The sequence below is a fragment of the Notolepis coatsorum genome (assembly GCF_963971535.1).
Source record: "Notolepis coatsorum genome assembly, chromosome: 5".
In the NCBI taxonomy this organism is placed as follows: domain Eukaryota; kingdom Metazoa; phylum Chordata; class Actinopteri; order Aulopiformes; family Paralepididae; genus Notolepis; species Notolepis coatsorum.
The window spans coordinates 97,727,907-97,741,284 of record NC_140169.1 but is presented as its reverse complement, the minus strand read 5'-3'; the positions used below and the strand labels follow the sequence as shown (position 1 = coordinate 97,741,284).

The window sequence follows — 13,378 nt, the reverse complement described above, 5'->3', positions numbered from 1 at the left end:
CAGATATAGATACAGACGTATACACTCAGATATAGACACAGGCGTATACACTCGGATATAGATACAGACGTATACTCTCAGATATAGATACAGACGTATACACTCAGATATAGACACAGGCGTATACACTCGGATATAGATACAGACGTATACACTCAGATATAGATACAGACGTATAGACACATATACAGGCGTACAGGAGGATATAGATAAATATACACTCTCATATAGACACATATACAGGCGTACAGGACGATATAGATACATATACACTCATATAGATACATACACTCACATATAGACACATATACACTCACATATAGACACAGATACAGGCGTACAGGAGGATATAGATACATATACACTCACATATAGACACATATACAGGCGTACAGGAGGATATAGATACATATACACTCATATAGATACATACACTCACATATAGACACAGATACAGGCGTACAGGAGGATATAGATACATATACACTCACATATAGACACAGATACAGGCGTACAGGAGGATATAGATACATGTACACTCACATATAGACACAGATACAGGCGTACAGGAGGATATAGATACATATACACTCACATATAGACACAGATACAGGCGTACAGGAGGAAGGCAGATGTCTCTGCTGACTCATGGTCCTGAGGGCATCCTCTTCTTCGCGGACCAATCAGAATAGGTCTCGCTAGTAGTGTGTCCCTGGCTGTTTTACCATCAGATCAGTCGTTCAGTAAAGAACTATGAGAGCAGAGCTCACCAACAGGTGGTGTCAGATCAGTCGTTCAGTAAAGAACTATGAGAGCAGAGCTCACCAACAGGTGGTGTCAGATCAGTCGTTCAGTAAAGAACTATGAGAGCAGAGCTCACCAACAGGTGGTTTCAGATCAGTCGTTCAGTAAAGAACTATGAGAGCAGAGCTCACCAACAGGTGGTTTCAGATCAGTCGTTCAGTAAAGAACTATGAGAGCAGAGCTCACCAACAGCTGGTGTCAGATCAGTCGTTCAGTAAAGAACTATGAGAGCAGAGCTCACCAACAGCTGGTTTCAGATCAGTCGTTCAGTAAAGAACTATGAGAGCAGAGCTCACCAACAGGTGGTTTCAGATCAGTCGTTCAGTAAAGAACTATGAGAGCGGAGCTCACCAACAGGTGGTTTCAGATCAGTGGTTCAGTAAAGAACTATGAGAGCAGAGCTCACCAACAGGTGGTTTCCTCCCTGTAGAGGAAGCAGGAACTTGTGTCCCCAGCTGGTAGCCAATTAGACTATCCCTTATTGAGGCGAAATCCAATGAGGGCTTGACTAATGAATGAACAGATGAATCAGGAAATAGTGCCCCTAGCCTGTCAGATCAATAGAGGCCTCTCACAGAATTTTTATAATACTCATTCGTCCTCCATGTTGGATGAAACGGCGGTTGCTATGCGCAAAACAGTGGTTGCTATGTGTTTTTATATATATAAGAAGTATAACAACAATAATTTTATAATTCAGGCTTATTACTGGATCTTGTAAATAAGTCCCAGTGGAACAGTGATATCATGCTGTCCCAGTGTTTTACCTACACTACCACTGCACAGAAATGTGGCATTTTCTTATGAAAGTGGTTACCAGGGTTACCAACGGTTACTTTAGGAGTGATTGTGCAGACAGATCGCTGCCTTTTCCATTCTGTTATGACCACATGCTTCTCATCGACAGCCCCAACACAGTTTGGTAAACTCCAAAACAGCCAATGGTGTTTTCTACATCAAATTCCATATCATTCTCCTTGTCTGAACTCACTGGAAACCGAAACCCAACTGGTGTGCCTGTACAGTTAGCAGAGAGGCTCTATAGAGTAGGAGAAGCCATCTTGCCACCATCTTGTTTGAGCCAATGAGGTTAGTTGAGGGCTAGTCTCGCCGCGTAGCCAGGCCTCTCTGCACGCTACAATAGTGCTGTGCCAGCGCCTAAGAGGGCTCTGGCTGAACCTGTTATCATTAAGCTGTAGTGGGGAAAACGCTCCGGCTTGTTTGTATTTCTTTAAACCAATCGCAAGCATCCTGGGCGGCGCTAAGGCAAAGTTCTACTCGGATTGGTTCACACTCGATAACATGTAGCCTCTCTTTTTAAAGAAAATATCATTTGAAAGAGGAAAGACAGTGACACAATTATTCTGTGAAAGGCCTCTGTTCTTCTAATCTGGGAAGGAATTATATAATTGGTCTGTGTATTCCAAGTCCAGGACAGATACTGAATATTAAACCATTCTGATGACAAGTAGTGAATAGTAGTAGACCAGGATGGTAGTAGTAGTAGTATATTAGAATGTTGTGTTAGTACATCAGGTAGCCATTAGTGTTGTGTAGCCAATTAAGTACAACTAGCTTGCGTCCCAAGTAGCAAATGTAGTTGATCATCATCTTGGGGCAGGAGGAGGGGCTTATTCACAGGAGGAGGGGCTTACTAACATGAGGACAAGCTTACTAACAGGCTGTCCTGCGTGAATTTTTTTCGTAGCCGCAGTACAGCGAAGACCCTCTCTGATTGGTTTAGCTCCGAAGGGCTCTGGGATAGAAATGTCCGCCGTGTACATATATATTCTCTGCTTCGAAGTGGTTATGCTTTGGCCCTCTTTCGAAGTGGGTTATGCTTAGAGTTTGCTGGTGGTCCATCGCCCTGCTCTAAAGATAAACTCTAAGCATAACCCACTTTGAAAGAGGGCCAAAGCATAACCACTTTGAAGCAGAGAATATATATGTACAAGGCGGAAGAGCCCTTCGGAGCTAAACCAATCAGAGAGGGTCTTCGCTGTACGCGGGCTAGCCAATCGGAGCGTCTTCGCAAACTACGGCTACGGAAAAAAATCACGCGGCTGTCCTCCTTGTAGAGGAGACAAGGGGAGGTGCTTATTAACAGGAGGAGGAGCTTATTAAGCGGATTATTGAGGAACCTATTAACATGAGGAAGGAGGAGCTTACTAACAGGCTGTCCTCCCTGTAGAGTAGACAGGAGGAGGAGCTTATTAATGGAAGGTAGGAGGAGCTTACTAACAGGAGGAGGGGCTTATTAACGGAAGGTAGGAGGAGCTTACTAACAGGAGGTAGGAGGAGCTTACTAACAGGTTGTCCTCCCTGTAGAGGAGACAGGAGGAGGAGCTTACTAACAGGTTGTCCTCCCTATAGAGGAGACAGGAGGAGGAGCTTACTAACAGGTTGTCCTCCCTGTAGAGGAGACAGGAGGAGGAGCTTACTAACAGGTTGTCCTCCCTATAGAGGAGACAGGAGGAGGAGCTTACTAACAGGTTGTCCTCCCTATAGAGGAGACAGGAGGAGGAGCTTACTAACAGGTTGTCCTCCCTATAGAGGAGACAGGAGGAGGAGCTTACTAACAGGTTGTCCTCCCTATAGAGGAGACAGGAGGAGGAGCTTACTAACAGGTTGTCCTCCCTGTAGAGGAGACAGGAGGAGGAGCTTACTAACAGGTTGTCCTCCCTGTAGAGGAGACAGGAGGAGGAGCTTACTAACAGGTTGTCCTCCCTATAGAGGAGACAGGAGGAGGAGCTTACTAACAGGTTGTCCTCCCTGTAGAGGAGACAGGAGGAGGAGCTTACTAACAGGTTGTCCTCCCTGTAGAGGAGACAGGAGGAGGAGCTTACTAACAGGTTGTCCTCCCTGTAGAGGAGACAGGAGGAGGAGCTTACTAACAGGTTGTCCTCCCTATAGAGGAGACAGGAGGAGGAGCTTACTAACAGGTTGTCCTCCCTATAGAGGAGACAGGAGGAGGAGCTTACTAACAGGTTGTCCTCCCTATAGAGGAGACAGGAGGAGGAGCTTACTAACAGGTTGTCCTCCCTATAGAGGAGACAGGAGGAGGAGCTTACTAACAGGTTGTCCTCCCTATAGAGGAGACAGGAGGAGGAGCTTACTAACAGGTTGTCCTCCCTGTAGAGGAGACAGGAGGAGGAATACTATCATCGTCTGGAAGCAGAGCGCCGCCGGCAACACGACGAGGCAGAGAGAAAGCTACTGACGCCTGACGAGCCAGCAGGGGGTCTGTACCGGCCCCCCCTGCCCAGAGACTACCAACCCCCTAACCCCACTCCCCCCAACACCACCTCCACTAACACCCCCCCTCCCCCACCTCAGAGAAACACCTCCTACCTCAAAACCCAGGTCGCCTCCCCAGACACGCTCTACACCGCCAAGTTTGTCTCCTACGCGGGCGAGGAGGAAGAGGAGGAGGATGGGGAGGACGTCAGCAAAGGAGGAAGTGGCGGCGGCATTGGCCTATCAGGTCAGAGGAAGCTGTCCGCCACCCGGAAGTCGTACAGCGACCTTCCGCCCAATCACAGCAAGCCTCAGCCGCCGCCCACAGCGCGCAAGCCCCGCCCCATGTCTGATGGCATCTTCCTATCTGCCTCATTCCAGCCGCCAGTCAACAACTCCAACAGTACTGGCCACGCCCCTCCCCTCCCCGCCAAACCAAGCTCCGCCCCCTCAGGCAGCTACAAAGGTAGAAACAGAGAGAGAGGAAAGGAGAGAGGAGAGGAGACAGGCTCCCTACAGCGCCCTCCACATCTCCCTCTCATTCACTCATCTCTTCAGAGCTCCTAGTCACTAGTTTTGTGTTGTTTGTGTTTTCTATTTTTCTACCTTCACCAGTGTCCTTCATTAGTCGGCCAATCAGATGATAATGCTGTAATTCTCTTTTGGTTGTTGTTTGTCTTTTTTCTGTGTAGAAATGTTCCCACCCTGTCCTCTAGCCAATCATATTCTCCCCCCCTCTCCTCTAGCCAATCATATTCGGTTTATTTTCATGTTTTGTGTTTTGTTTGTGTTCCGGACCCCTCCTCCCTCCCACAATCATTTCCTCCTCATCTTCCTCCAATCAAATCCGATCACCACTAGCGGACAGTAAAAGTAATCAATAACGTCCCACCCCCCTGCCTGCCACTGTTCGCTCCAGATTGACACCCATCAAAGCCAATCATAGTACTGTTGGTGTTGTCGCTCGCCGCCTCCCTGTGTGTCTGGTTGGTTGGTTGCTGCTATGGGGGTGTGTCCAGCTGCCGGTTCGCCCGCCCCCCACTCGCCCGTGGCCCTGCTTAGCGGTGTTGCTTTAGGGAAGGAGACACGCCATTGGCTTTACACACCCATCAGCCAATCGGAGATCAGCTGGCATTCATTCAACGTTAATACATACACACAATCTTAACTGAATATATCTGATGAGGGAGAGAGGTGCTCTTTGTCTGTGGCTGTTTAGAAACTGGTTTGGCTCTAACCCCTGCACCCAGGACACCCTGGCTCATTAAAACATACTAGTACTATTATGAGACCAGGCTCATTAAAACATACTAGTTACCCTTAGCTGCCAGAGTAGTACCCTTCCTGCTCACTTATTGCTTTGCTTAAAAGCGTCAGCTAAATGTAAACATACTAGGCTCATTAAAACATACTACTACTATTATGAGACTAGGCTCATTAAAACATACTAGTACTATTATGAGACCAGGCTCATTAAAACATACTAGTACTACTATTACATTAGTTCTCAGTATAATTGTATCAGTATAATACGCTGCGGTGTACTCCTACCTTTAATCCCACAGTGACCCCTACTGGCAGGATCAGGTTATAGCCCCACACATTGAACCATAGACGCAATACAATCGATACACTTACTATTCAGAATGGTGACTGTCCCTTTAATGTTTAGGACAGAGTCAGCACAGCCTCATGCCAAAAGTTTAAATCCTGGGTTTAGTTTTCTAACGTTTTTTTTGTATTTACATACAATAGGGTTGCCATGGTCATGTGAAACATCCCAGAGACAGGTCACAGACAAATAGTAACTAATCATAATCTGTCTAGTCTGTCTAATCCTAATCTAACCCTCTCTGGTCCTGACCCTAACCTAATCTAACCCTCTCTGGTCCTGACCCTAACCTAGCCTGCACTGATCCTAATCTAACTCGCCTGGTCCTAATCTAACCCCCCCCCCCCCCCCCTGCCTGGTCCTGATCCTAACCTAATCTAACCCTCTCTGGTCCTGACCCTAACCTAGCCTGCACTAATCCTAATCTAACTCGCCTGGTCCTAATCTAACCCCCCCCCCCCCCCCCCCCCCCGGTCCTGGTCCTAACCCTAACCCCCCAATGGTCCTGAGGGACACAGAATGCTTCTCTGCATGGAATGACTCCTCCATAGAATTAGACTTAGACTCTATTTTAGCTGTAATGAAGCAGATTACTCCTTTCTATCTATCCAAGTTATGTGGCCTCCTCTCTCTCCCTCTCTCTCTCTCTCTCTCACTCTCTCTCTCTCTCTCTCTCTCCCCTCTCTCTCTCTCTCTCTCTCTCTCTCTCTCTCTCTCTCTCTCTCTCTCTCTCTCTCTCTCTCTCTCTCTCTCTCTCCCTCACATACACACACACACACACAAACACACACAAACCCTACCTGTACAAATGAATGATGACAGAGCTATCTGGGCCTCACAGGAACCTTCTGTTGAAACCTCACCCAAATATAGAGACCCAACCCACTAACCTCTCCGCTCCCCCTCCCAACCGTAACACCCCCACCCCCCAAAATACACTAAACAATGTGAACCTCATCCTACACTTCCTACACACACACACACACACGCTTCCAACACTGCACTGCCCTTCACTGCGGCTGCCTACAAACTGCAATAATTGTCTGGATGTTCATTGCCGTTTACTACCTACGCTTATATCTGCTTCCTTACACTCTCGCCCTCTAATTCATGTGTTTGCTGTCTGTCCTTCCATCCATCCATCGGTCTGACTGTTTGCTATCAGTGTTCCTTCCTGTGCCTTGTCTGTCTGTCTGTCCTGTCCATATAGCACTGGCTGTCCTGTCTGTCTGTCTGTTTGTCTGTCTGTCTGTCTGCGATGCTGTCTAATGCTGCAGCTTCACTAATGTCCTACATTTCCCATGGTGCACCGTGGCAGTCCACATGCCCAATCAGCGCATGAATCTCTTGACCTCCATAACCTATGACCTCAAATACACTCCGGGTGGATGATTCTATCGGCTGGCAGCTTGGAGGCTTAGGATAGGCCAGAGCTCAAGAGGAAGACACGTCCGGCTGGGCTCTGACCAATGAGAGCTCTTTCATTTTAATCTTATTCCCTCCCTTATAACAACTAGAAGAGGGTAATTTGTGGAATTGAAACAAATGAGAACAATATCCATGACATTCAGAGAACTGTAAAGGATTTCAGTCATGACACCAAAAGTCATGTGTGGTTTCGGCTCCAGTAGGACCCAGCTCGATTCTCAGAACCAAAGCCTCCACCCTGCCAGCAGAGCCAATCTGTGTCTGTTCTGGACCCAAGAACCCGGTCCCTTTCCATTCAAAACAGAACAATAACCAAAGTGTCCACAGCCATTTGAACGCCAGTTGTGTGTTCATTGGATGTGGGTTTAGCGTCGGGTTGTTCCAGGTGGTTATGGGTTAGTCTGCTAAGTCTGACCCAGTTCAGCCTCGTCTCATCTAATCCGAAGAGTTGACTTAACTTGATCTGGCCTCGTCCGGTCAAGCCAGTCCAGGAAGGTCTGGTCCAGGTCCAAGTTTGGGACAGACACGGGGACACGACTAACACGACGTCTGAGTGGGAAGGTGGAGGTCCTCACACTGTTTAACATCGAGGCCCTGGTCGTTTAGCAGAGGACCTTCTCCAGGTCTACGGTAGGATGGAGTCGGACCAACACAGCACCAAGGCTGATGGTTCGTATTGCTTTATAATGAAAGAAAGAACACGATACATAAAATAAACCCTGCAGAGGAAAACGATACAAATAATTATGATGATGAACCTCAGTGTGAGACTCCACCTCCGACTCAGACCAACACTTGTTCCACAGACCAGTCTGCTGCTGCTGATGTCATCGAGAATGACCTGCCTCTAACGCTGCCTGTCTCTCTCCCTCTGTTGCTCTCTCTGTCTCTCTACCTCTGTCTCTCTACCTCTGTCTCTTTCTGTGTGTCTTCTCTCCTCTCCTCTCTCTTCTCTCTCTTTCTCTCTCCCTCCCTGCCTAACCCTCTCTCTGAGTACTGCTTCTCTAGCGGGCCTCCTCCTCTCTGCTTGGTGTGGTCTGTCGGAGCGTTGTTCTGATGTAGAGCCAGGGAAGCTGCTGGGTGATGCTGTTAACCAGAGTAGTTCACAGCTTGTCTAGTTTCATCTCTAGACCAATAATCTTTTGACCAAAGTGTTTTGCAACTCAACCTGTGCATGTTAAATTGAAGCAAGACATCAGTGAAAGGTTGAATAATAATATATGTGATGTATATTATTAGCAGAGAGATTGTTAAGCCTCTCTGATGGTCACAAGCAGGGAGTCCTCATCAGACCCTCCAAAAAAGCACTTCAACCACTTCTGGTTTTTGAGACATTGCGAGCAGAATATGCTAGCATTTGTTAGCATGCTACTGGAAGTCAATGGGGGGCATGAAGCATTCTATAATCTATTCATTGCTAAGCAATATTCATACTTCGTGTCCCTATTGACTTCCACTAGCATTCTTAGCATGATGCTAACAAAATGCTAACAGATTCAGCCTCCAATGTCTCGTAAACCAAAACGCTGGTGCCAGGTCTGTTACAGTGGACTGAAAGAACTCCCAGTCTGTGACAATTCAGACTGACTGTCCCTTTACTGGTTTGAAGTGGTCTTGAATGTGACCATTAAGTACCAGGACCAGCACTCTGTACCCAGCAGATTCTCTACGTCATGATTTGGAGGGAAGTATCGCTGCTCGTCAGCGTTACCGTATTAAGAGGAGCGATGCTCATTAATGTTGTGTTGCTCTGTCTGTCTCCTGGGGAACATGGTAAAACCTGGACAGGATTTAACTCATACACTGGAAACACAGCAGGAGTTGTAGGATCGGGGGAGCTCTACAAGGACCCGCGAGACAAGTGGCCTAAAGGGTGAGTCCTCCGCACCTCTCACTCTTTCACTTTGCCACTCTCTCTCTCTCTATCTCTCTCTCTCTCTCCTTGTGTTATATCTCTTTCTCTCTCCCTGTCTCTCTTACCTCATTCTCATCTTGTCCTCCGGTTATCTTATCTCACTCACCTCATCTCACTCGTCTTATCTCACTTTCATCTCATCTCACTCACCTAATCTCACTCATCCTCATCTTATCTCATCCTCATCATATCTTATCTCATCCTCATCATATTTTATCTCACTCACCTCATCTCACTCATCCTCATCTTATCTCATCCTCATCATATCTTATCTCACTCACCTCATCTCACTCATCCTATCTTATCTCATCATATCTTATCTCACTCACCTCATCTCACTCATCCTATCTTATCTCATCCTCATCTTATCTCTCCTCATCATATCTTATCTCATCCTCATCATATCTTATATCACTCTCATCTCACTCATCATATCTTATCTCACTCATCCTCATCTTATCTCACTTTCATCTCATTCTCATCTTATCTCACTCATTTTATCTCATCCTCATCATATCTCACTTTCATCTCATATATTATCTCATCCTCATCTTATCTCATCCTCACCTTATCTCACTTTCATCTCATTCTCATCTTATCTCACTCATCTTATCTCATCCTCATCATATCTCACTTTCATCTCATATTATCTCATCCTCATCTTATCTCATCCTCATCTTATCTCACTTTCATCTCATTCTCATCTTATCTCACTCATCTTATCTCATTCTCATCTTATCTCACTTTCATCTCATTCTCATCTTATCTCACTTTCATCTCATTCTCATCTTATCTCACTTTCATCTCATTCTCATCTTATCTCACTTTCATCTCATTCTCATCTTATCTCACGCTTGCCTTGCCTCACTCTTATCTCACTCATATTATCTTATCTCACTCTTGGCTTTATTCTCATCTCACCCTCATCTCATCAAATCCCATTTTATCCCATTGTTACTTCATCTCCTCGTCTTTTCTCATGTCCTTAGCTTTATCTTGTGTTCTCATCTCAGCGGTCCGGAGCAGGAGAACGCGAACCCCGGCCCCACCCCGGAGAGTCTGACCTTCAAGGAGCGGCAGCGGCTGTTCTCGCAGGGCAAGGAGGTGTCTAATAAGGTCAAGGCGTCACGCAAGCTGATGGAGCTGGAGAACGAGCTCAACACTAAATAGCAGCCTGGCACCTCCTCAGACCCCCAGGGGGAGGAGCCCACACCAAGGTTTTAGAAGTCACAGATCAGTTCAGTCATGGTGTTGCACAAGTAAAGCATCTCCTGGACTGACCTGAGAGCAGCTTTATTACAACACCAGCACAGCTTGGTCCACAGAGGCTCCTGCTCCCAGAGCTGCTCTCGTGGTCTGAGCTGAACTTCTGTGTTGTTGTTGTTGTTGTTGTTGTCGAGTGATCATTTTTTCACCGTGTCGAGACCTAATTTTCTACAGACCTTGGCCTAGGACCCCCCCCCCACCCCCACTACAACCACCACCCATCTCTCTCTGCTCCCAGAACCAGTCTTAGCACTGAGGTAATCTCTGTCATTTGGCTTTAGGGAACAAATATTATGTCAACACTAGGATACTCACTAAGATTATCTGGACACTAAGATTATTTCAACACTAAGATTATCTCACCACTAAAGGGGTTTACCTCAACACTAATATTATCTCAACACTAAGGGGTTTTACCTTGACATGTTGAATGTTAAGTCTGTTTCTTTCCCCAGGCACTTAGGCACATAGTTTCAGGTTAGTATTGACACTACTCATTAGCTGCTAGCTAGCCATTAACCATTGTTTTCAATGAGAACAAGACATTTTATGCTAACTGAAGGAAAGATATAGAGACTTTTAGATGTGATGATGTAATAAGTGCCTAGGGAATCAATATAATAAACTGAACATCCAAACTGGCCTGTTATGTCTATGATCCCTCAGCCCATTGTTCCCTAAACTAAACCTGTTTTCCCTAAGTTCAGTGTTCCCTAAAAATACATTGACTAATAGCTGAGGGAACCTAGGGTTTCGGGAACATGGTGAGGGAAGATGGGTTTAGAGCTGATTCTCGGCTGTGCAGGAGAGAGAGAGACAACGTTTGCTCCCCTGCCAGTGACGGTCTTCTTTTCTGTTGTTTTCTCTCTCTCTCCCCCCACCTCTCTCCCTCTCTCCCCCTCTCTCTCTCTCCCCCTCTCTCTGTCTCTTTTTTATCATTGAATAACTGGACCAGTCATGTACGACGTAGATGTATTGTTGCAATAGGAGAGACGTTTATGGTTTCAAACTTTTTCCCTCTTAAAGATCTATCAAAGATATATTATGTTAAAGCTGTAAACATGTTCTATCTAGTGAGATGAGAATCTGAACATCACAGCAGGAAAGGGGGGGTATTTTTGTTTGTAAAATGGTTTTTGGGTTAGGGATGAAAAAGTAGTTTTTGGTCATTTAATTTGTTTTATAGCTTACTGTAATATGAATGCTTTTTATGCTGTTATTTTATGCTCTGTTTCTGCATTACATTAATTTCACACTTTTTATTTCTTGTCTAAATAAATTCCCAAAATCGAGTTCCAGAGTTAGTTAAATCCTTCGGATTCTCAGCGAGTTGAAACGGGGGAATTGTGTCCATTCTGGCTTGCCGTACACTGTGTTACTGCATTCCATAGCGAGCAAGCATGGTTCTTATTGCTGTTTTCTTTTTAATCCATTCTACATTCTAACTTACTGGGATCTACTGTACATATGTGCTTCCACAAGTCTGTCTGTAGTCACTACTGTATAAACTAAACACCACAAGTCTGTCTGTAGTCACTACTGTATAAACTAAACACCACAAGTCTGTCTGTAGTCACTACTGTATAAACTAAACTCCACAATTCTGTCTGTAGTTACTACTGTATAAACTAAACACCACAATTCTGTCTGTAGTTACTACTGTATAAACTAAACACCACAATTCTGTCTGTAGTTACTACTGTATAAACTAAACACTATCACTTCAGCTGCTGTCTTCTGACAAGAAAATGAAACGTGTAGAAGGATAAGTGAGGAAGTCATCCTCACTAAACAAACACAATATCTGAAGCCAACAGGGCATTTTCTTTTCTACTAAAGCAGAAGGAAGCTGTTAAACTGTAATGTCTCCCTCCGGGTTGCACTGTTACTGGGGTTGGCGAGTTTTTAAACCTTTCTACCCCCCCCCCCTCCCATTACTCTTTTAGTATTGTTTTTTCTTTGTTTGAATTTTGAATTGAATCCTTTTTGCAGAGTTGTGTGAAATCAGTTTGACCAGGTTCTACACTAAGTTCATGGCCGGTGTTGAAGCTTCTGTCTCCCGCAGCAGAAAGTTAACTTCACTGTCCGCTTTTCAAAATGATTACAGAAAGAAAAAAAAACACTACTTTTGAGTTCATGTTTTCAATTGCAGGTATTTATTTCCAACCTTGTGTAAAACTAATTATTATAATAATTAATAAAAAAAATACTACACAAATTTCTTTTTAAGATTTTGAAATGTATCGGCGACCTCCTGTACTAATGTTTAAACTGTATTTTATTAAAGATTCAAAAACTACGGTGTGATAATTCCATAACTTCTCAATGCTCCAACCAACACTGTTTACTCAGGAAAGAAATGCATTTCAAATACATCTTAAAATATAAATTAATTAATTGAGAGAAAAAAACAGGAATATATTTAAAATGCATTGCTTTTCTGCTCTCTGTCAGAGTGACTCCATCTTGTGTGTAAATAATATTTCTTTGACAATAACGTGGACCAGACTTTAGCCAGACAGACTCTCACTGGGGTTATGATTTATAAAGAGAGTCTGTTTATTACTTTGAGGATGCTAACTGACTTGTGTACACACTACACACACCTCCCACATCGCACTACACACACACACACCTACACCTCACACATACACACCTATACACCCCCCTCCTTTTTAGGGTTCAAAGTGAACTGAATCATTTAAATGGTTTCATGTTTAGCCTCTTTTGTAAATCATTAATAAATACAGATTTTTCAACAGTGCTGGCTTGAACTGTGGTCTTTTATTTTTCTATGCAAGACCAAACCCCCACACTTACCTGTAGCTGCTACTACCTGTAGCCCCAACACATCTACCTGTAGCCAACACACTTCAAGTTTCCTTGTTATACATCGCTGGTATTGTGATGTGAAGTCCCTTCCTCATTTTCATAGTTTCCTTGTTGTGGTGTTTGCTGGTATCAATAACTGACTAAGAAATAAACATTATCATAAGCTGATCCCTATAGCAGATACTAGCAACACAATTCCAGTGAAACAGTCTATAGTGGATCAGTGAACTACCTGTGAGGCTCAACAGCACCTCCCTGTGGTAGAAAACGGAATAATGACTGGT

General features: G+C 44.8%; 1 protein-coding gene across 7 annotated transcripts in view; it reads left to right on the top strand.

Annotated features, from left to right (window-relative positions):
- The window catches only part of afdna (afadin, adherens junction formation factor a), a 244,966-nt gene extending 231,940 nt beyond the window's left edge, over nt 1–13,026 (top strand). For 4 of the 7 annotated variants that reach the window (XM_084315182.1, XM_084315177.1, XM_084315178.1 and 1 more), the window contains 3 exons: nt 3,943–4,507; nt 8,870–8,954; nt 10,010–13,026. In XM_084315182.1, coding sequence (XP_084171308.1) covers nt 3,943–4,507; nt 8,870–8,954; nt 10,010–10,166 — 807 coding nt within the window. In that variant the 3' untranslated portion in view covers nt 10,167–13,026. The remainder of the gene's footprint in view (nt 1–3,942; nt 4,508–8,869; nt 8,955–10,009) is intronic. The other 3 variants (XM_084315179.1, XM_084315181.1, XM_084315180.1) reach the window with 3 other exon arrangements.
- Nucleotides 13,027–13,378: the final 352 nt, after the last annotated feature.